Source organism: Chlorocebus sabaeus, chromosome 20 (assembly GCF_047675955.1).
Source record: "Chlorocebus sabaeus isolate Y175 chromosome 20, mChlSab1.0.hap1, whole genome shotgun sequence".
NCBI classification, from domain to species: domain Eukaryota; kingdom Metazoa; phylum Chordata; class Mammalia; order Primates; family Cercopithecidae; genus Chlorocebus; species Chlorocebus sabaeus.
Window position 1 is genome coordinate 128,865,807 of NC_132923.1, and position 24,799 is coordinate 128,890,605.

The 24,799-nt window shown below is 45.4% G+C and overlaps 1 protein-coding gene across 3 annotated transcripts in view; it reads right to left on the reverse strand.

Moving 5' to 3' along the window:
- Window positions 1-3,307: 3,307 nt before the first annotated feature.
- The window catches only part of PARK7 (Parkinsonism associated deglycase), a 32,302-nt gene continuing 10,810 nt past the window's right edge, over window positions 3,308-24,799 (reverse strand). For all 3 annotated transcript variants that reach the window (XM_073007860.1, XM_007980683.3, XM_007980685.3), the window contains exons 3-7: window positions 23,160-23,261; window positions 18,884-18,943; window positions 17,292-17,361; window positions 10,836-10,922; window positions 3,308-3,762 (exon numbers count right to left, since the gene is read on the reverse strand). In XM_073007860.1, the coding sequence (XP_072863961.1) occupies window positions 3,602-3,762; window positions 10,836-10,922; window positions 17,292-17,361; window positions 18,884-18,943; window positions 23,160-23,261 (480 nt within the window). In that variant the 3' untranslated portion in view covers window positions 3,308-3,601. The remainder of the gene's footprint in view (window positions 3,763-10,835; window positions 10,923-17,291; window positions 17,362-18,883; window positions 18,944-23,159; window positions 23,262-24,799) is intronic.

The window sequence follows — 24,799 nt, forward strand, 5'->3', positions numbered from 1 at the left end:
CCTGCCACCATGCCCAGCTAATTTTTGTAGTTTTTAGTAGAGACAGGGTTTCACCATCTTAGTCAGGCTGGTCTTGAACTCCTGACCTCGTGATCCATCCGCCTTGGCCTCCCAAAGTGTTGGGATTATAGGCATTAGCCACAGCGCCCAGCCTGTGACTTTCAAATAGCAGGTATCTGCCAAGCGCAGTGGCTCATGCCTGTAATCCCAGCACTTTGGAAGGCTGAGGCGGACAGATTACCTGAGGTCAGGAGTTCAAGACCAGCCTGGCCAATGTAGTGAAACCCAGTCTCTACTAAATATGCAAAAATTAGCTGGGCATGGTGGCGGGCACCTGTAATCCCAGCTACTTGGGAGGCTGACGCAGGAGAATTGCTTGAACCTGAAAGGTGGAGGTTGCGGTGAGCTGAGATAGGGCCATTCATTGGACTTCAACCTGGGAGACAAAGACAGACTCCGTCTCAAACAAACAAACAAAACAAATAGCAGGTATCCAGTAAACAAATTGCAGGTGTCCAGTTTTCTTTCCTTATTAAAAGTGGGCTGGGCCGGGCACGGTGGCTCAAGCCTGTAATCCCAGCACTTTGGGAGGCCGAGACGGGCGGATCACAAGGTCAGGAGATCGAGACCATCCTGGCTAACACGGTGAAACCCCGTCTCTACTAAAAAATACAAAAAAAAAAAAAAAAAAAAAAAAGGTGGGCTGAGCACAGTGGCTCGTGCTGTAATGCTAGCACTTGGGAGGCTGATAGAAGGATGACTTGAGCCCAGGAGTTTGAGACCAGCCTGGGCAACATAGTGAGACCCTATCTCTACAAAAAAATAACTAGCTGGACATGGTGGCATGTGCCTGTAGTCACAGCTACTTGGGTGGCTAAGGCATGAGGATCACTTGAGCTGGGGAGGTCCAAGCTGCAGTGAGCCATAGTTGCACCACCACACTCCAGACTGGGCAACAGAGCGAGACCCTGTCTCAAAAACAAAACAAGGCCAGGCATGGTGGCTCATGCCTGTAATCCCAGCACTTTGGGAGACCAAGGAAGGCAGATCACTTGAGGCTATGAGTTTGAGACCAGCCTGGGCAACATAGTGAAAACCCATCTCTACAAAAAATACTAAAAATTAGCTGGGCACAGTGGCACGTGCCTGTAGTCCCAGCTACTTAGGAGGCTGAGGCAGGAGAATTGCTTGAATCCAGGAGGCAGAGGTTGCAGTGAGCCGAGACCGAGACACTGCACTCCAGCCTGAGCGACAGAGTGAGACCCTATCTCTGAAGAAAAAAACAACAAAAGTGTACTTTACCTCATATTCACCAATCTGAACTCAAAATTCATCCCAGCCCCTACCCCAGGGACTCCTTCACAAACTCAGGACATTGAAATCTCCATATGATCTGTGTTCAAGTCAGGAAATGTGGGGGTTGTAGCCAGGCGCAGTGGCTCACGCCTGTAATCCCAGTACTTTGGGAGGCTGAGGCAGGTGGATCACTTGAGGCCAGGAGTTTGAGACCAGCCTGGCCAACATGGCAAAACCCCATTGCTACCAAAAATACAAAAATTAGCTAGGCATGGTGGTGCACATCTGTAATCCCAGCTACTCGGGAGGCTGAGGCAAGAAAATCCCTTGAACTTGGGAGGTGGAGGTTGCAGTGAGCCAAGAACATCGCATCACTGCACTCCAGCCTGGGCAACAGAGCAAGCCTCTGTCTCAAAAAAAAAAAAAAAAAGTGGGGGTTGTCCCGGACACCCTCTCACACCAAGTAGGTGCCCAGCGCTGCCACCTGACTGGCCTCAGCATCCTGCCTGCCTGCACGCCTCCTCCAGAAGGGTCTCTTCTCAGCAGGGCTGGTCTTTGAACTAGGTGGGTCACGTCTCTCTCTGGGGGTTGTCTCTGTCTTGACACCTCGCCGTGGCCCTGGCTACCTCTTCAACTTCACTTCCTACTGTGTACCTCCAATAACCCGCCCCTCCCTGCTCCTGCTGCCTGGTACGCTCTGAACAGATACCTACTTGTCTCTTTCACACCCAAAAGTCCTCAGATTCTCACTAAGATGTCTTTTTGGAGAGGCCTTTGCTTCCCATCATGCAATTCCCATCACTGCCTCCTTACCCTCCTTCATTTTCTTCATAGAATGTGGGTATTTGAGTATTTGCTTTCATCTCTCCCCAGGGCCCACAATATAAGCTCCCCAAGGACAAAGGCTGTGTTTCTCCCTGGCATATTCCCAATACCAGGAACAGCAGTTGGCACACAGTAGGTACTGAGCACACAGCTGGGGAAGGAATGAAAACCTAAGCTCTGCTCCTGCTCCACACCTGAAATGTCACTTCCTCAGAAGCCTCCCTCCCCACCATGTAACTCTTCTCTCCCTTAGCATTATCATCTGTTAAAGCGCTTACTAAAATAGACAATTACACGTGTGTTTGCATTGTAAAAGTTAACATCTGCCCAGCATTCTGGACCAGGGTCAGCCTGAGGGCCCTCCCAAGCAGCCAGTGACGAGACGGCTGCCAGTGCTCTGGGTTACCAGCATATCCCCTCGGCCACTCCAGCAGAGACAGTACAGCGGCTGTGAGACCCTCAGATGGAGTCTTGTGGACTGACTGAGCTCCCCTGGGTCACATGGCCGGTGGAAAACAAGGCTCTGACTGGCTGGGTCTAGGTCATGTGCCCACCCAGGAGGAACTGAGTGGTTCACAAGGAATGCTGGGTGCTATTACCTGGGGAAGGGAAAAGAGATGTTGGGCTAACCTTGAAAAGTTTTTATCCAAGGACTCTTTCCATAATGGAAAAAGGAACTAGTGTATAAAAATTCACCAGTACAACCAATTTTTTTTTCTTTTCTCTTTTTGTTTTTTTTAGAGACAGGGTCTTGCTGTGTCACCCAGGCTGGAGTTCAGTGGTGTGATCATAGCTCATTGCAGCCTTGATCTCCTGGGTTCAAGTGATCCTCTCACCTCAGGTTCTTAAGTAGCTGGGACTACAGGTGTATTCAACCATGCCTGGCTAATTTTTGTATTTTTTTTGTAGAGATGGAGACTTGCTATGTTGCCCAGGCTGGTCTTGAACTCCTGGCCTCAAGCAATCCTCCTGGCTCAGCTTCCCAAAGTGCTGGGATTACAGACATGAGCCACCACACCCAGCCCTCATAGGTATTTTTTAATAGCACATTAAAAACACATAGCTAATAAGCAGAGAAAATCATAAGCCTCTTAAAATTCTGCTTGTACGCCTTTCCTCCTTGCTGTGTAAAATGTGTTCACTGTTCTTCTATTTCAGTGCTATAGGGACAGTTAAGAGCTACAAATGAAGGTGATACGGAATTTAATTTCACAAAAGACATGAGGGACAAAACAAGGAATGATCAGTAGTTTGCTAAATGCCCTGTTTATTCTGCAAACAAGGCTTAGAAATGTATAGACACAATTTGTAGGCTGAGAAATCTCTGTGTAGTTGTGAGTTCACAACTATACTTCCGCAAAAGCAGTAGTGACAGCCGCTTCTGAACACATTAACCTACCATTGTTTTGTTTAGAGCGAACATAGTGAGAATGGATTCCTAATGGCCTGTTTCTCTAAGTGATCGTCACAGTTCGCTGCTCTAGTCTTTAAGAACAAGTGGAGCCTTCACTTGAGCCGCCACCTCCTTGCCGTTCAGGGCTTCAACAATTGCAAGTGCAAACTCGAAGCTGGTCCCAGGCCCCCGGCTTGTAAGAATCAGGCCGTCCTTTTCCACACGATTCTCAGAGTAGGTGTAATGACCTGCAAAGTAGAAACAGAAAAGGTGACATTCTAATGGGCTATGTGATGAGAAAGACGATTACTTACCAATTCAATTCACTATGACAGCATGTAAACCCAACCTGTAGGCTAGCCATTCAAAAACATTTACTTGGCACTCCAAGCTCTTAGAAGCCCCCTACAAGAGTATTTTTAAAACTGCAGAGCAAAGGGTGAGAGAAACCACTGTTAGAATGAAACAAATATGTGTAAGTTAAACGCAGCTGCTAAGACTTTAAGTGTCGGGGGAGGTGTCAGTGAATGACAGTTACTCACATCACTATTTTACAACAAAGCTCCAGTGTCAATTCTGAAGTGCCAGGCAAAGGGTGAGGGGATGCGGCAATGCTGAAGGCAGAAGCCACCCTGATCAACATGTGGCGGCACGCACACCCTCTGATGCCTCAAAAACAACCACAGCACAACATACTGGAGGCAGGTATGCACGTGTGTGTGCGTGTGCAGGTAGAAAGCACATTCACTCTCAAGGACTACTTTCCTTCTGCATCCCCGCAACCCCTGTGCCAACCAGTTGGCTATTTCTTGGCAAATATAACATCAAAACTGGGATTCTTGAGCATGGATGCCCTGAGCTCTGCCCCTCCACAGCAGGTAGTCACCAGCCTCTCCACTGCACACAGAGCCTAACCTCTCCCGCTATACCCATCCCTATCCCTCTCCCACCTGGAGCTTCCCTTACTGAATACAACAGGTTCTCTCCTGCTCCAGGATGAGCTCAAGGGCTGCTCCCTTCACCCACAGACCAGCTCTGGGTTCCCAGTTTCTTGCCCCTTTGGTTTCAGCATCAACAAAAATCCCTCAGCGAGGGTATCTGTGACCACCCCCACCTCCCCAAATTATGTTCCTCTGTTGACTCTATCACCGCATCCTATTTACTGCCCTCCCAGCATTGATACAATCTATCACAATCTATAAACATTTCATTTCCTTGTTTATTGTTTACTCTTTAAAAGGGCTGGGCCTTCATCAGTCCCTGTCTGGCCAATGATATCCATGGCACACAAGAGGCGCCCCTGAAGTGTGAGGTCAAAGGCACCAAACACCATTCTCGACTAATCTCTTTTCTCCACCTGTCCCCTGCTTTAAAGAGGAAGGATCTCTGCATGATTATAGCTCTCCCTTCTGGCTGTGCACCCCTTCAACCCATGCCCAGCACCCAAAAGCTCTCTCTCTAGAGTGTGAAGCAGGGCACAGCCAGTTCCCCATGGAAAGCCCTTGACAACTCTCTCCAGCACCTGAAGGTCACGCTGAACTCCATGTCACGGGGCATGGAGCCCTCTGCGGTCCGGCCTTCGCACAGAGACTGGGCTGGGACCAGAAGGGAGATGGAAAGGAACCTGCTGTCTGGGTAGAAGCTGGTGGTGCCTGCACTAAGCTGGTGACAGTGATCCAGAGGAAATGGAGGTTTGAAATGAAGGCCTAGGTGAGGAGGCTTCAAGGATGACTCCCAGCTGCCTATCCCAGGTGACTGGATGATGGTGACACCACTTAATGATGTGGGGACACAGAAAGATTTAGCGGAGGGGAAGCGACAAAGCTCCTCTGTGAACTCCTGCTCTATCCTGATGCACCTGCCACACAGGCAGGCGGGTGGCTCTGGCCACTAGAGCTCAGTGCAGACCTGGGAACACCCCGAAGGCACAGCTTTCTCTTCTTCTTCTGTTCCCAGTGCCAGGTACTAAGGAGGAGCTTAGGAAATGTCTGTTCAATGAACACACATAAAAATTCATCCGAAAACCTCCCTTCAACAGAAGCAGAGTGCTTCTGCTGTATTAATGAGCTTTTGAAACCACACAATGTACATTTCTTTTCCAAGGAGATTAACAATGGCTACAGGAACTTGTCTTACTGTCATTAGAAACCAAGCCACCGCTGGTCGAAGGCAGTGAGTTATCTCAATTGATCGTTCACAGGCAGTTACTCCTTGTTCTACTCTTTCTCCTCTTCTCACTACTGTGCTTGACTAATCTAAAAAATTTAAAAAATCAGGTCACCCACCAAAATAAATGAATAGAGTACATTTAAAAATTTCCAATTGAACTATTCTAGAGAAAAAGAGGATCCCTAGTTTGAGGGGAAAAGGTTTATCATAATCTGGCCTCATTTACTGATGGTTAAACCAGGCTAAGACCATTTCAAATGATAACCTAGAAACTGGGTGGGCTAGGTCTTCCAGAGCGACAGTGAGATGCACAGCTGAGAGTGGGACAACATAAGGCACAACTATAAATGGTTCACTGAACAGTATCTTTGTGGCTAAAACAGTGCAAATAGGGTTTAAACTGGTTAAATATGCTTAAAGGTTCTACGGTTCTTGTCGGACTTTTAATCGGGAAAAGCAAAAGGTTTAAGGTTGCCACCTGCATCCACCTAGTGGCGAAGACAGCACACACATCCTGTCAGCGCTAGGAAGGCACTGTGCAAACTTGAGGGTGGAACTGTGACCCTATAGTGAATTCAGATTTTACACTTCCCGTTCCAACCAGCAGAAGGCATTGATTTTTATTTCTTTATTTTTTTAAACCAGACTCCAAGTCTTAAAGTCTCTTCAGAGAAAAAGCAATGGGAAGTCAGGCGCGGTGGCTCATGCCTGTAATTCCAACACTCTGGGAGGCCAAGGCAGGTGGATCACCTGAGGTCAGGATTTGGAGACCAGCCTGACCAACATGGTGAAACCCCGTCTCTACTAAAAAATACAAAAAAAAAAAAAAAAAAAAAAAAAAATTAGCTGGGCCTGGTGGCCGGTGCCTGTAATTACAGCTACTCAGGAGGCTGAGACAGGAGAATCACTTGAATCCGGGAGGCAGAGGTTGCAGTGTGCTGAGATGCGCCACTACACTTCAGCCTGAGTGAGAGAGCAAGACTCCGTCTCAAAAAAAAAAAAAAAAAAAAAAAAGCTGGGGGGCTGGGCGCGGTGTCTCACGCCTGTAATCCCAGCACTCTGGGAGCCTGAGGCAGGCAGATCACAAGGTCAGGATATGGAGACCACCCTGGCTAACATGGTGAAACCCCGTCTCTACTTAAAATACAAAAAATACGCCAGGCGTGGTGGCGGGCACCTGTAGTCACAGCTACTTGGGAGGCTGAAGCAGGAGAAAGGCTTGAACCTGGGAGGCGGAGCTTGCAGTGAGCACAGTGAGCGCCTGGATGACACAGCGAGACTCCGTCTCAAAAAAAAAAGACAATGGGAGGGCACAAGACACAGGTCAGCAACTATGAGTCAGGGCCGAGGCCAGGTTACTGCCTGTTTTTGCAAATGCACAAAGCCACCCTGCGTTCTTAGGACTGTCTGTAGCTATTGTGGAGCTGCAACAGTTGAGTAGCTGCCAGAGAGCTGAAGTCCCAGAAAGCCTGCAATATTTACCACCTGGCCTTTGGGGAACAGTCAGTTGACCCCTGAGCAGAGTTCTGGGTTCAAATCCCAAGTCTGCCATTTGGTGGCTGTCTAACCTCTCAGAGCTTCACTTTTTGGTAAAATGAGAATGACATCAACCTAGCAAACGAACAGTACTCAGCAGTGGTGGCATGCAGTGGCGTACAGAGGCTAGGTGAGGGCAGTTTTTTCACCAACAATCCTGAAGCAGGTTTATCCTCAGGCAACGGACAAGGAAATAGGCTCGGAGAAACTAAGGAAACCTCCCACAGTGAGAAGGGAAGCTGAGGGCCACCCCAAGATGCCAGGCTCCAGAAACCCTGCTCTTCAGCGCTCAGGTATGGGACCAGGCATGCGGATGCCATCAAACAGTGGACAAACGAGAAATGGAATCACACATTACACTTATAACCGACTTATTCTAAAATCGGAGGAATTAAAAGATTACGGGGACTGGGGCTGGTAGCACACACCTGTAATTACAGCACTTTGGGAGAGCAAAGTGGGAGGGTCATTTGAGCCCAGGAGTTTAAGTACCGCCTGGGCAACACAGTGAAACCCTGAATCTACCAAAAACAAGAAAAAAGAAAAAAGACTATGGCCTTCAGATGGGATTGCTTATCTGAGGAGAAACTGTCACACTGATCTTTCAGGTTCACAATGAGGACGAGGGCCTCACCCAGAGCAGACTCCCAGGTGATGACTGCAGCCCTACCTCTCAAAGTGTCCTGAAGGGGTAGACATTTCAAGTATCCACTTCTTATAATAGAGGTTACTGACTAAATCCAACACCTGGTAACTTAAATGTGTGTGGGAGCCTTTTGCTACCACAGAGCAGGGGAGGGGCAGGAAGGCAAAACTGGATGCAAGGCAGAGGGCTGGGCTTGAGATCTGGCCTCAGTCTCTCCTTGTTTGTGAAGCTAGGATGATGCCACCTGCCTTGCTGGGCACTGGGGACCAGGAAGTTCCACCAAGATAACGTAGGGGAACCTGCTTTGTAAACTCCGAGTGTGAGCATCAACAATCTGATATTTTTCTATGCCTGACCAACCTCCATGTTTTTGAGGCACTAAAGGAAAACAGATGCAACAGGTGCGCCTTCAGGTAGTGCAGGAGGGCGCTCTGCTTGAGTCTTCCCGCTGAAGACATCACAAAGGGAGCCCAGTTCTGTTCTTTCTACTTCTTTCAACCCCCTAAAATCCCTCCATGAGCTTAAAGTAAATTAAATTCCTACATTTAAAATGCCCAGAAACCAGAGCCTTTTTAAAAAAGTACTAATTATTATTATTATTATTTTTGAGACGGAGTCTCGCTCTGTTGGCCTGGCTGGTGTGCAGTAGAGCAATCTCGGTTCACTGCAAGCTCCACCTCCCCGGTTCACGACATTCTCCTGCCTCAGCCTCCCAAGTAGCTGGGACTACAGGAGCCCGCCACCAGGCCTGGCTAATTTTTTTAGTATATTTAGTAGAGATGAGGTTTCACCGTGTTAGCCAGGATGGTCTCGATCTCCTGACCTCGTGATCCACCCGCCTTGGCCTCCCCAAGTGCTGGGATTACAGGCGTGAGCCACCGCGCCCGGCAAAAAGTACCAATTTTCAGATAGTTATAATGATAACACAGTATCTTTCCAGCAACTAAAATGAAACCATGAGCAGGGCACAGTGGCTCACATCTATAATCCTAGTACTTCGAGAGGCCAAGCCAGAAGGATTGCTTGAGGCCAGGAGTTCAAGACCAGACTGTGCAATATAGTTAGACCCTGTCTCTACAAAAAAATTTAAAAATTAGCCAAGTGTGGTGGTTCATGCCCATAGTTCCAGCTACTTGGGAGGCTGAGGTGAGAGGACTGCCTGATCCCAAGACGTGGAGGTTACAATGAACTGAGATCACACCACTGCACTCCAGCCTGGGTGACACAGCAAGCCTCTGTCTCAAATAAATTAAATAAATTAACAAACCATGGATTTTCAGGAAAACACTGCTCTGGATCAAATGTAAGTGTATGTAGAATGTACAACAGCAAGACAGAACCCTCATGTAAACTATGGACTCTGCATGATGATGTGTCAATGTGGGTGCAGATTCTGGTGCAGGATGTTGATAGTAGGGGACGCTATGCATGGCCAGGGGCGGGTGGCCGGGGAGTGGGTAGAGGGTGAAGGTAGACAGGAATTTGGCTGTGAACCTAAAACTGCTCTAAAAAAATAAAGTTTAGTAATTAAAAAACATGCAGTATAATGAAAAGTGCATTACTTTTAAAAGGGAGCTCAGATATGCTCACAATGGCATTCAAGGATGTTCATTACGGCATGGTTTACAAGGGCAAAAGCAAAAAACCACCTCCATGCCCACCCCCAGGAGAAGGTTACATACAGCATGGCACATTCTAACACTGGACTAGCAGCTGCACTTAATGAGGATGAAGCAAATCTAAATCTACACATGCTGTTAAAAGATAACATAAGCTATAATGTTAAGTTAAAAAAAAGCAAGCTGTAGAACAACACATTTAGTAGATCTCATTTTAGTTAAAATAAAAAGGATAGTACGTATATAGATAAAATTCTATAGTTATACAAGAAACTTTTTTTATTTTTTTGAGATAGGGTCTTGCTTTGTCCCCCAGACTGGAGTGCAGTGGTGAGATCACAGCTCACCACAGCTTTGACTTCCCAGGCTTAAGCTATCATTCCACCATTCCATCACTACGCCTGGCTAATGTTTTTTGTATTTTTAGTAGAGATGGAGTTTCACCATGTTGCCCAGGCTGGTCTCGAACTCCTGGGCTCGAGCGATTCACCCACCTCAGTCTCCCAAAGTATTGGAATTACAGGCAGGAGCCACTGCGCCCAGTCTACAAAAAACCTGTGGTGGCACATGCCTGTAATCCCAGTTACTCGGGAGGCTGAGGCAGGAGAATCCCTTGAACCTGGGAGGCGGAGGTTGCAGTAAGCCGAGATCGCGCCCCTGCACTCCAGCCTGGGCAACAAAGTGAGAGACTCCATCTCAAAAAAAACAAACGAACAAACAAAAAAAAAAAGCATATGGGCTGGGTGTGGTGGCTCACGCCTGTAATCCCAGCACTTTGGGAGGCTGAGGCAGGCAGATCACGTGGTCAAGAGTTCAAGGACAGGTGTGGTGGCTCACACCTGTAATCCCAGCACTTTGGGAGGCTGAGGCGGGTGGATCATGAGGTCAGGAGTTCAAGACCAGCATGATCAACATGGAGAAATCCCATCTCTACTAAAAAACACAAAAATTAGCCAGGCATGGTGGGGCGCACCTGTAATCCCAGCTACTCAGGAAGCTGAGGCAGAAGAATCGCTTGAACCCAGGAGGCGGAGGTTGCAGTGAGTGGAGAGTGCGCCATTGCACTCCAGCCTGGGCGACAGAGCGAGACTCTGTCTCAAAAAAAAGTTCGAGACCAGCCTGACCAACATGGTGAAACCCCATCTCTACTAAAAACACAAAAATGAGCTGGGCGTGATGGCATGCACCTGTAATCCCAGCTATTCAGGAGGCTGAGACAGGAGAATCGCTTGAACCGGGGAGGCAGAGGTTGCAGTGAGCCAAGATCACACCACTGCACTCCAGCCTGGGCGACAGAGCGAGACTCTGTCTCAAAACACAAACAAACAAACAAAAACAAGCATATACTTACCTCCATTCATCATTTTGTCTTTAGCAAGAGGGTGTGTGGTAACTTTACTTCCAAAACCTATTTCATGAGCCAACAGAGCAGTAGGACCTAAAAATAAAAATAAAAAGAGCTAAGTGCGGATATAGAAAAACCCCAAATTTAAAAAATCACAATAGTGCCTGGCACAGTAGCTCCTGCCTGTAATCCCACCAATTGGGGAGGCCTAGGTAGAAAAACTGCTTGAGCCCAGGAATTCAGCATCAGCCTGGGCAACACAGACCCCTTCTCTAACAACAAAAACTGCAACAGCAAAGTATTCTTCAAAATCAAGAGGCTCTTACCAAACATACAGCTACGATTCTGAAATGAAACACTTCCTAGTACGAGAGATAAAGTATGTTTATAACAAACAATTTGCTGAGCACGTCTGGCAAAAGCACAGAAACTCAAAATACTTCAATAACCATTTACTCAAGAAGATTTACCTTGATACCAGCAGAGCATACACAGATAAACAATGTGCTCACCTCTCTCACCTCCCCCACCCCCAGAACAGGGACCACATATACCAGGAGTCCGAAGGAAAGGGAGGATTACTGTGCGGCAGGCTGAACTTACCTCACTCTTAGTAAAAGGAAAGACTTAGTTACATCCTAAAGGCAACTGGTACTCTCTGAACTTCTGGATTGTATTGCTCTTTTATAGTTTTATTTTCTACATGAAAATGGGAAATTAGGCCAGGCGCGGTGGCTCATGCCTGTAATCCCAGCACTTTGGGAGGCCGAGGCAGGCGGATCACGAGGTCAGGAGATCAAGACCGCTGGCTAATATGGTGAAACCCCATCTCTACTAAAAATACAAAAAATTAGCCGGGCATGGTGTTGGGCGCCTGTAGTCCCAGCTGCTCGGTAGGAAGATGGCATGAACCCGGGAGACGGAGCTTGCAGTGAGCCGAGATCGTGCCCCTGCACTCCAGCCTGGGCAACAGAGCGAGACTCCATCTCAAAAAAAAAAAAAGAAAGAAAGAAAAGAAAATGGGAAATTAACACTCATTCATCCACCTATCCATCCAAGTATACCAGCTGGTAGGATTAAAATCGACAGCACACTGTCCCTGAAGGAGATAGCCTGTGAAGTGCCTGGAAGTGTGAGATATAAAGGCACTAGTATCATTTTATGAAAGCTACTTAAGCAAAGAACCACATGGAAGTGTCAGTTAATGAAGTCTTTCCAAATTGACAGGTCCTAACTTGAGATTTTTATTTAAATGTATGCACTGAAAATGGCCAACTTCAGGGAGGGTCACAAGCATATTGCATATGTAATGGTCCTCAAATAAGGATTAAAAACAAAGATTTCATATACCTTTAATTGTTATTTCATCTTAAAGCTTTTTACAAAGTATTCATTCTACCTTTTTTCTCTAAGCCGCACATATAAACATTCTAAAGCCTCACATGACACTTAGAAGGATGTTTCAGAACAGCACCTTGACTTTGGAAACACTTAGGATGCCCTGGATGGCTAAGATCCTATGGCACAGTCTGTACAGTTTTAGTGTCAGCAAACTTGAGAGGTCTTGGTCTTACTGACCTTTCATTTTTCAACAAGACTCCAAGGAAGGAGTTATATAATATACCCACAGGCTACTCAGACTGTAACTGTTACAAACAGGAAGATCACACAAATACTACCTAATTACATAAGCTTTCTGCCTAGTATCAGGTGTCAGTTTCAGACCAAGTCCTGATTTATAGCTCTTAAATAAAAAGCCTCAAATGTCTCTTTTCCACGTTTTTTACACACAAGACAGCTATGTATGGTAGCAAATTTTTAAAGTCTATAAGAATTGAATAATAATTTTTATTTGAATGGATTTATAAATTGCTTTTAATTTTTATTTGGTAAGAGTTTAAGAAGAAATTCCTACATCATCTTGTATTTTAAAGTAAACTTTAAAAGATGATTGTACAGTGAGGAAAGTGATCAGTGAGAATTTTTAGGCTGCCCCCTTCAATGTGGTAATAAAATCACTGCTACAATGATGTGCATAAATTTACGTTACAGTTGGATGCAGGAATTTACTGATGTCTTTCTTACTCATCATGGTAAGCTCATAATTACTGCTTTCTGGGGCTTCAGAACCCTATTTGGAATATTGGAGAAGAGACGTTTCACTCTCCTAGGACCTGGGATTCTGATGGATGAAAACGCTCTGCACTCTGCACTACAGTGCAGAGGGCGCAGCTGACCACGTCCCCTTCTGCAGCCAAGAGCGCCACCCTGTGGTGACTTGCAAAATGACCACGTCTGCCAACTCCCCAGCTCCTCCAGGTGGCCAAGACCAGGCATGGTGGCAGGCACCTGTAATTCTAGCTACTCGGGAGCCTGAGGCAGGAGAATCACTTAAACCTGGGAGATGGAGGTTGCAGTGAGCCGAAATTGTACCATTGCACTCCAGCTTGGGCAACAAGAGCAAAACTCCGTCTCAAAAAAAAAAAAAAAAAAAAAAAAAATCTTATTTTTCTGTTTGCCAATTTAAAAGATTCAAATCTCTTTCGTCACTCCTCTTTTCCATTCCCAAAACCCTCATCTCAATTCGCTCAGCTCATCATCACATTTTTTCCTATTTTTTGTGTAGTGCCCACAACAGTGGTGCAGGATATTCAATGGTATAAACACACTGCTACTGTGTTTTCCATTTTTACTTTATATACATATATATATATATATTTTTTTTTTTTTTTTTTTTTTTTTTTTTTTTTTGAGACGGAGTCTCGTTCTGTCGCCCAGGCTGGAGTGTAGTGGCATGATCTTGGCTCACTGCAAGATCCGCCTCCCAGGTTCACGTGATTCTTCTGCCTCAGCCTCCTGAGTAGCTGGGACTATAGGTGACCGCCACGACGCCCGGCTAATTTTTTGTATTTTTAGTAGAGACGAGGTTTCACCATGTTAGCCAGGATGGTCTCGATCTCCTGACCTCGTGATCTGCACGCCTCGGCCTCCCAAAGTGCTGGGATTACAGGCGTGAGCCACCCACCCCGGCCTATTTTTACTTTTTTTCTTAAGAGACAGAATCTTACTCTGTCATTTAGGCTCAAGTGCAGTGGTGTGATCATCACAGCTCACTGTAACCTCAAATTCCTGGGCTCAAAGTGATCCTCCCACCTCAGTCTCCTGAGTAGCTGGGAATACAGGTGTGCACCACCACACCAGGCTGATTTTTTAAAATATTTTTTTGTAGAGATGGGGGTCTCACTATGTTGCCCAGACTGGTCTTGAACGCCTGGGCTCAAGTGATCCTCCTGCCTCAGTCTCCCAAAGTGCTAGGATTACAGCTATGAGCCACCACAGCCAGCCTGTTTATTTTTTAATGTTGATTTTAATTATTATAAGGCCCATGCTTCTTGGCATGGCATTTGATCTAGCCTCAGCACAAAACAGTGATCCAGATGTGGTTGATCTTTTTTTGTTGTTGAAATGAAGTCTCGCTCTGTTGCTCAGGCTGGAGTGCAGTGGCACGATCTTGGCTCACTGCAACCTCCACCTACCGGGTTCAAGTGATTCTCCTGCCTCAGTCTCCCAAGTAGCTAGAATGACAGACATGTACCACTATGCCCCGCTAATTTTATTTTTATTTTTATTTTATTTATTTATTTATTGAGACGGAGTTTCGCTCTTGTTGCTCAGACTGGAGTGCAATGGCGCAATCTTGGCTCACTGCAACCTCCACTTCCCAGGTACAAGCAATTCTCCTGCCTCAGCCTCCCAAGTAGCTGGGATTACAGGCATGCGCCATCATGCCCGGCTAATTTTGTATTTTCAGTAGAGACAGGGTTTCGACATGTTGGTCAGGCTTCTCTCGAACTCCTGACCTCAGGTGATCCACCCGCCTCAGTCTCCCAAAGTGCTGGGATTACAGGTGTGAGTCACCGCACCAGGCCGTGGCTGATCATTTTGCTACTTTTGTGGCACAGGACAAACTGACTTGCAGTTTTTACTTTCAGCAGAATCATAAGGAAACAAACTCAGCCCAACCTCTTACTTTCTTCCTTTGGTCAAAGCATCTAGGACTGAGGCTTGCTTCACAGCAGCAGAGCCAAAGAAAACCAAACTCAAGGATCTGTGACTCACTCTCCAAAGAGGGGTACACCTGCTTGGGCTGCAGTGACTGCAGTGCCCTCTGGTAGAGATAATTACCTGAGCCTCAGGGCAGGTCAAAAGGCTAGTGATGACTCTTGTAGCAAGCCCATGTACAAGACCTGCCAGGGTGGTCGACCTCTGTGGTTCTTCCCAGCCCCTAATGCCAGGGTTCTCAAACATTTATGTCTCAGAATCCCTTTAGCTTTTATGTGGGTTATATCTATGAACATCTGCCATATTAAAAATTATTACTTTTTTTTTTTTTAGATAATCTTGCTCTGTCACCCAGGCTGGAGTGCAGTGGCGCCATCTCGGCTCACTGCAACCTCCGCCGCCTGGGTTCAATAGATTCTCCTGCCTCAGCCTCCTGAGTAGCTGGGATTACAGGCATGCACCACCATGCCCAGCTAACTGCCCAGCTAACTTTTGTATTTTTAGTAGAGATGGAGTTTCACCATGTTGGCCAGGCTGGTTTTGAACTCCTGACCTCAAGTGATCCTCCTACCTCAGCCTCCAGAGTAGCTGGGATTACAGGCGTGCACCACCACGCCCAACTAACTTGTATTTTTAATAGAAACGGGATTTCACCATGTTTGCCAGACTGGTTTTGAACTCCTGACCTCAAATGATCTGCTCACCTCAGCTTCTCAAAGTGCTGAGATTACAGGCATGCGCCACCATGCCTGGCCAATTATTACTATTAATGGCAAAAACCACAATTACTTTTACACCAACCTAATAAAACTGGGAAATTTTTAAAACACAGTAATACATGCTCAAATGATGGTATCATCCCACTCTGATGTCACTCCTGAAAGACTGAGAAGAAAAAAGGCAAACAACATTTTGTTTGAAAGACGTGGTCTCAATCTGTTGCCCAGGCTGGAGTGCAATCATAGCTCACTGCAGCCTCTAACTCTTGCCCTCAAGCAATCCTCCCATCTCAGCCTCCTGAGTAGCTGGGACTACAGGTATGCAGCACTGTGCTCGGCTAATTGTTTGTTTGTTTGCTGAGATGGGGTCTATGTTGCCAAGGTTAGTCTCAAACTCCTGGCTTTCAAGAGATCCTTCTGCCTTGGCCTCCCAAAGTGCTGGGATTACAGGCATGAGCCACCACACCTGGCCCCTCAGTAGTATCTGCTTTGACCTTGCAAGTGCACCAAAAGAACATTGAGAACCACTGACTGAATGTGTCAAGTCCCTAGGACCTCTGGCCCGAAACTTCTTTTAAAAAGCCTACTGTATTGAACAACATAGCAACATGTTTTGATGTTGATGTTTACCAAACCATCCATTCATTCATTTATTCATTCACTCTTCTGACAAATATTCATTTTTAAATTTTATTTTATTTACTTATTTATTTTGAGACGAAGTCTCGCTCGTGTACCCCAGGCTGGAGTGCAATGGCGCAATCTCGGCTCACTGCAATCTCCGCCTCCTGGGTTCAAGCGATTCTCCTGCCTCAGCCTCCCAAGTAGCTGGGATTACAAGTGCGCACCACCACGCCTGGCTAATTTTTGTATTTTTGGTAGAGATGGGGTTTCACCATGTTGGCCAGGCTGGTCTCGAACTCCTGACCTCAGGTAATCCGCCCACCTCAGCCTCCTAAAGTGCTGGGATTACAGGTGTGAGCCACCGCACCCGGCCCTGACAAATATTTAATGAAGACCTACACAACAAGGAAGGTGCTGGCAAAAATTACAGCATGGGAAAAAGCCAAGATGGCAGAACATCAACTGATATGAAAGCAACAAGAATGGATTTTAAAATGGCTATGAGAAAATAAAATATTACTAGGATACAAAGATGAGGGACATCTGTGAAGCACCAAATGTCCTTATTCTAAATTGTGTGGCAGATAATGCGGTGCCCAAGATAACTCGGCAGTGAGAGAATCAGAAACGCCCGGAAGCCAGCAGAAAGCACCATGGCGCTTCTGAATCTGCAGGGCAAGCACAGGGCAGAGCTGCTGTGTTGATGTTTGACGGATTCTTGCTGACTGTGTGCTGGCACAAAGACTTTCTGGCACAGAGACTTGCTGTAACAAGCTGTTTACTGAATTCCAGAGGGCCTTATTTTCCTCCGAGGTCAACCAAACACGGAAAACACTAAGTTTCACAGCACGTAGACCAAAGGCATGGAGAGGCAGAAAATGGAACAATTGTCCTCATTTCTGAAATGACACCAACTTCATGCCACCCAAACTAAATACACCAACATAGACGCCCTGCATGCTTCACGAAGGGGAAGAGCTATTTGAAATCAAACCACCAAATGAAAGGCTACCCCACCCACCAATGACGCTGCAACACAGGCTGCCCCGCATGTCACCTGCACAGATGGCGGCTATCAGGCCCTTCCGGTTTTCCTGCTCCTTCAGTATCTCCTTCACGGCAGCAGACTAGTGAAAAGAAAACCAAAAATACATCAAGTTGTCATTAAGCCACTAACCAATCACTCACTAGGAAACTTTGGAAGAATTTGATTTTAGCTTAAACCACAAGCTCTCTGACCTATTTTCCAACAATATTTCTAAATCATTGGTATAAAAATGATCAAAATGTGTCTATATTATATTATTAAACCCAAGCAAGGCATTTCTCATAAGAGAAACGCATTCCTCCACATTTAAAGATCAGAAGAAAGAAGCAATTTGACCCTTGCCATTTTGTACTCCATGGAGAAAGAAACAGGAGACAGGGAATATGGTGTTTTGGGTGTTTTCAGATGGCAGATAGAGGAAGAGAATCTAGCAGGAAATGATCCCTCATGTCTGACTCAACCCACTTCTTGAGTGCTTCTGGCAGCCCCAACTCTGCCTGTTGGTGTGCCCCTCACCCTGGCCTCTGACTCCTCGCATACAACTTAAAATGAGGAACAGTGGTCTCTGCTGATGGCATTTGTCATTCCTGCTGGCAGCCCTAGCCCCACAGCCTCCCCCAGTTCAGACTTTGAGTAGACAATTTGCCCTTCCCAAAACACAAAATCTGATCATTCTTCTGCTGGTGGAAAAAAACTAAATCATCTTACTTTGGACTGTATTCACCGAAATCTGTTCGTAACGGTTCCACCAATTCAGCTTACTTCCATGGCAATTTTTTTTTTTTTGGATAAGACAGGTTCTTGCTTTGCTGCCCAGGCTCGAATGCAGTGGTGCATTCACAGCTCACCACAACCTCAAACTTCTGGGTTCAAGCCGTCCTCCCACCATAGCCTCCCGAGTAGCTGGGAGTACAAGTGTGCACCACTGTGCCCAGCTAATTAAAACAAAAATTTTTGTAGAGATGGGGTCTCGATGTGTTACTTAGGCTGGTCTCAAACTGTTGGCCTCCAGCAATCCTCCTGCCTCAGCCTCCCAAAGCACTGGGATTACAGGCGTGAGCCACTGTGCCTGACCTCCAGAGAAAATATTAAAAACGTTTTTTTGAGGCTGGGTGTGGTGGCTCATGCCTATAATTCCAGCACTTTGGGAGGCCGAGGTAAGTGGATCATGAGGTCAGGAGTTTGAGACCAGACTGGCCAACATGGTAAAACCCCATCTCTAATAAAAATACAAAAATTAGCGGGGCAAGGTGGTGCGTGCCTGTAATCCCACCTACTCGGAGGTTGAGGCAGGAGAATTGCTTGAACCCAGGAGGCGGAGGTTGCAGTGAGCCAAGATTGTGCCACTGCACTCCAATCTGGATGACAGAGCAAGACTCTTGTCTCAAAAAGAAAAAAAAAAAAAAAGAAAGAAAGAAAGAAATTTTTGAGTTAATGCTACACCACCATTTTGCTAATTTTAGTTGTTTCTATTTTTTTTCACAGCCTCCTCCCTGAAATATCTGAATAATAACAAAATCAATAGAACACAAGCAGATGCTGAAATTCTTTAATTTTTTTCCCCCCAGCGTTATTGAGGTATAATTGAGTAGAATTTTTACCTCAGATAAATTCTGTGCACCCAGATTACCTCCTGGTAGAACCACCACATCATACGGTCCCTGTAACAGTTTAAAACATAAAGAAAACAAAAACATTTCATTTCAACTGTGCATTAAAGTGACAGTCCAGTAACACTTTCCTATTTTAAATGTGGGAAGTACAGGAGATAGGCTAAATATCTGCCAATAGAACAGTTAAATAAATTAAGGTGTATCCATATGACGGAATGTTGTTTTAACTAGAAAAAAAATGCAAAAAGCCTGTATATGGTGACATGCAAGGATGTCCACGCTGCAGAGTAGCAGGGGTAGTATAATCTCCTTCCTGTAAAAGACAATGATATACGTAATTTATGTGTAGATGTATGCGTGTATGAGTACAATCATCACAAGCACCCCCACCTGACATATTGTGTATACAGGTAGTCACAGACCAAGGAAGACACTCTAGTTGCCAACAGGAGTAGTATGGGATGGGGCAGAGGTAGAATGAGAATAGGACACTTAACATTTTGACTTTATATGTGTCTATATTGTTTCAATTATTGTTCAATAAGAATGTACATGAGGAACTTAAAAAATTAATAGAAAAACAGGCCAGGCACGATGACTCACGTCTGTAATCCCAGCACTTTGGGAGGCCGAGGCGGGCAGATCACCTGAGTTCAGGAGTTCAAGACCAGCCTAGCCAAAATGGCGAAACCCCCATCTCTACTAAAAATACAAAAATTAGCCGGGCGTGGTGGTGCACACTTGTAGTCCCATCTACTTGGGGGGCTGAGGCAGGAGAATCGCTTGAACCTAGGAGGCAAAGGCTGCAGTGAGCTGAGGCTGCGCCACTGCACTCTAGCCTGGGCAACAGAATAAGACTCTAAAAAAAAAAAAAAATTAATAGAGAAGCAAATTTTAAGTAAAAGGCACAAAATTTTTTTTTTTTAACATTATGAAAAATGTAACAGGGGAGAATTTGAGTATCCCCCCCAAAAAAAATCCTAGAAATCTAATTAATTTCAAACTTCCTGAAATTACAAAATGGAAATTGTTTTAACAATACTTTAGGACTTTTTATTTATATTTTATTATGTATTTATTTATTTATTTTTGAGACAGAGTCTTGCTCTGTCACCCAGGCTAGAGTGCAGTGATCTCAGTTCACTGCAACCTCCATCTCCCGGATTCAAGCAATTTTCCTGCCTCAGCCTCCCAAGCAACTGGGATTACAGGCACCCACCACCACACCCGGCTAATTTTTGTATCTTTAGTAAAGATGGGGTTTCACCATCTTGGCCAGGCTGGTCTCGAACTCCTGACCTCATGATCCACCCGCCTTGGCCTCCCAAAGTGCTGGGATTACAGGCGTGAACCACTGTGCCCGGCCAACAATACTTTAGGACTTTAAAAAGAGGTTAAAAAAAAATCTAGTCATTAAAAAAATTATAAAATAAAAATGTATTATGTATTTAGTGCAACCTATAAAATTTTTTGAGAGACAGGGCCTCATTCTGTCACCTAGGCTAGAGTGCAGTGGTGCAATCATAGCTCACTATAGCCTTGAACTCCTGGACTCAAGCAATTCTCCCACTTCAACCTCCCCTGTAGCTAGGACTACAGGCATGCACCACCACAGCCAGCTAATTTTTTTTATTTTTGTAGAGACAGAGTCTCACTACATTGCCCAGGATGATCTCGAAACTCCTGGGCTCAAGTAATCCTCCTGCCTCAGCCTCACAAAGTGCTAGGATTTCAGGTGTGAACCACTGTGGCTGGCTTAGAATCCCTTTTAAGACCATAAACATCCTACTGTTGATTCAAAACCAAGCAAAGCTCAAAACTCAAAAGAAAATGTGTAAAGTATAGAATTCATTTTACTCCTTTTAGAATCTGCACTGAAAAACAAAAACGCACAAAAGGTAACACCACTTTCTCAAAAAACTACAGTAAACAGAACTACCATATGGTCCAGAATCCCACTACTGGGAAAGTAGCCAACGGAAAGGCAATCAGTATACTGAAGAGGCACCTGCACCCCCTTGTTTACTGCACCAATACTCACACTAGCCAAGACATGAAATCAACCTAGGTCCAACAACAGATGAATGCATAAAGAAAATGTGAATATGGCATTTATACACAATGGAATGCTATCCAGCCATAAAAAAGAATGAAATCTTGTCATTTGTGACTACAAGAATGAAACTAGAGGACATTATATTAAGTGAAAGAAGCCAGGAACAGCAAATTAAACACTCCATGTTCTCACTCCTATGTGAAAGCTAAAAAAAAATTGATCACATAGAAGTACAATGTAGGACAGAGGATATTAGAGGCTGGGGAGGATAGAAGAAAGTGGGGACAGGGAGAGATTTGTTAAAAGATACAAAATTATAGCTAGATAGGAGGAATAGGTTCTGGTGTTCTGTACCCCTGTAGGATGACTGTAGTTAACAATCATAGCTTCAAATAGCTAGGAGGATATTGAACGTTCCCAACACAAAAAAATGTTTGAGATGATGGATATGCTAATTACTCTGATCCAATCACTATATATTATGCACGGAAACATCACGCATCCCATGAATATGTACACTTATTATCTGTCGATTGAAAATAAAGGTAACCACTGTTTTAAAATGGCCAGACACCATATGACACAAACACAAACAGAAATGAAAAAAAATTATTATTATTATTTTTTTTTTTTTTTGAGATGGAGTCTCACTCTGTCTCCCGGGCTGGAGTGCAGTGGCTGGATCTCAGCTCACTGCAAGCTCCGCCTCCCAGGTTTACGCCATTCTCCTGCCTCAGCCTCCCGAGTAGCTGGGACTACAGGCGCCCGCCACCTCGCCCGGCTAGTTTTTTGTATTTTTTAGTAGAGACGGGGTCTCACCGTGTTAGCCAGGATGGTCTCGATCTCCTGACCTCGTGATCCGCCCGTCTCGGCCTCCCAAAGTGCTGGGATTACAGACTTGAGCCACCGCGCCCGGCCATTATTATTTTTGAGACAGGGTCTCACTCTGTCACCCAGGCTGAGGGCAATGGCACAATCACAGTTCGCTGCAGTCTCAAATTCCTGGGCTCGAGCAATCGTCTGAGCCCAAGTGATCCTCTTGCCTCAGCCTCTTGAGTAGCTAGAACTACAGGCGTGCACCACCATGCCTGGCTTTTAACATTTTTAATTTGCAGAGAAAGGGTCTCGCTATCTTGCCCGGGGTGGTCTCAAACTCCTGGCCCCAAGTGATCCTCCCACTTTGGCCTCCTAAAGTGCTGGGATTACAGGTGAGCCACTGCACTTGGCCTGGAATATTTACTTCTGCTTGTCATTTTTAATTTGTTTCAACAAATCATATGTAAATACCAACAGTCTAATTTTCTACAATCCAGTAATGAAAAATCTGAACTTATTAGAAAGGATTAAACTTCTTCCTATGTATCTGAGGACAGCACAGGGAATCGCACTCCAGGTTCCTCAGCAGTGCACAACCAGCCATTCGTGAGCCAACTCTGCCTCCTCTCCCGCCATGACTCTGCTGTCAGAGGGTACAGTCCACACTCCTGTCACCCTGCCCGACGATGGAGTCTGCAAAAGCACCTGTGGGGGAGCATGTTTCTGAGGAAAGGGATGCTAGCTTCCAAAAGTGTCCATTGTCCTTAAACGTAAGAGTCATAATTCTAAAGATACTGAAAAAGGAACACAACTAAAGTGCAATTCCAAAAGTATCTTTAGAGAAAAGAATAATGGCCGGGCATGGCACATGCCTGTATTCCCAGCTACTTGGGGGGTTGAGGTGGGAGGATTGCTTGAACCTGGGAGGTTGAGGCTGCAGTGAGCTGTGACTGTACCACTGGACTCCAGCCTAGGGGACAGAGCGGGATCATGCCTCTAAAAAAGAAAAAAAAGAATGGAAAACGTGGCAGTTGATTTATAGCAGGTAAAAATGCATAATAGGAGGCAAAGATGCCTGTGTAAGCCAGAAGAATACTGATGGGAGAGCAATGCAGCCATCCATCTAAGCACCAACTCAACCATGTCACCACACATCCAACCGGCCACCCCATCTACCCAGCCACCCACTCACTGAGCACACTCAGCATCAAGCAATTGCCACATTCTATGGATACAGATTAGAAAGACAAAATCCTCACCCTCTTAATCTGTCAGGGGAAGACATTCAAGCAAAATCATTTTCTAAAATGAGTCTGTGCTAACAACAGTCTTAGACATTTCAAGAAACAAAGAAGCCGTATGAAGGAATAACTCCATGTATGGATTACAAACCTCTTTTTTTGCATCTTCAAGACTGGCATCAGGACAAATGACCACATCACGGCTACACTGTACTGGGTCTTTTCCAGCCAGACCTGCAATGGTGACCTTAATCTACAAGAAAGATGTTATCATAGTTAAGAACACTGAAACATAAATTCAGAGTAACACTGTCTTTAAAAAAAAGAGAGATGGGGTCTCACCCTGTCACCTGGGCTAGAGGGCAGTAACACAATCATAGCTCACTGCAGCCTCCAGCTCCTGCGCTTAAACGATCCTCCTGCTTCAGCCTCCCAAGTAGCTGTGATTACAGACATGAGCCACCACACCCAGCTAGAGTAACATTTACACAGCTGCCCTGTTTGAAAGTAACATGGTAGGAAATACTGCACCACAACTGTATCAAATGTGAACTAATACATTGGCTAAATATATTTAATAACTAGGTCTGCCCTGGTTTGCCTGGACAGACTCTACTTATAGCTGCTGCCCTGTACTCTGTGTGACTGGACATCCTTTCTCCCACAAACGTTCTGGTTTGGGTGACCACTTATATGATCATCCTATTAATAACTCACCTTGCAAGTTTACTGTTGCCATTTAAACCTCATGGTATTTTTGTAAAATAGAAATGCAAGTCAAAACAATGAAATACTGCTTTATCTTTCAAAAATTTTTACAGTCAACAATACCAAGAGCTGGCACTGGGAAAGTGGGAATTTTCCTACATTGCTGGTGGGACTACAAACTGGGACACTGGAGAGCAACTTGGCAAAACCTAGTCATGCTGACTATGGGCTGTCCTTCGGCCTAGTAATTCTACTTTTAGATATATAACCTCAAAAAACTTCCACACATTTGCACAAGGAAACCAACACAAAAATACTTATTACAGAATTGTAACACTATAATTAGAGGAATGGGTAGATGGTGGCATTCAGTGCAACATCAAGCAGCAATTTTAAATGAATAAACTAAATCGACATAATGTCTTCATTTCTGAGAACCAGAGGAGTATAGGGTTAACAGACTCTGGGGCCAGGCTGCCTGGGTCTGAGTTCTGGCTTTTGGACTTACTGTGTGACATGGATACATTATTCAATGTCTCTGTACCTCAGTTTCTTCAACCATAAAATGAGGATGGCGATATCTAACTCACAGGGTTGTTGTAAGGTTTATCAGCACTTAGAATGATGCCTGGCACAGAGTTAGTTCTACTTCAGTGTTCACTATTGTTAGAGAGAGAGAGAGAATATACAAACACGCAAAATGAGAACCACGGTCAAACACTACCTTAAAGACATGTGTGGGGGCAGGTGCGGTAGCTCACACCTGTAATCACAGCATTTTGGGAGGCCGAGGTGGGAGGATCAAGAGGTCAAGAGTTCAAGACCAGCCTGGCCAAGATGGTGAAACCCCATCTACTAAAAATACAAAAAATTAGCCAGGCATGGTGGCGCGCGCCTGTAATCCCAGTTACTTGGGAGGCTGAGGCAGAGAACTACTTGAACCCAGGAGGCAGAGGTTGCAGTGAGCCGAGGTCGCACCACTGCACTCCAGCCTGGGCGACAGAGCGAGATTCTGTCTCAAGAAAAAAAAAAAAAAAAAAAAGACATGCATGTATGGATACACAAGATTGCAAGGACAGCAGT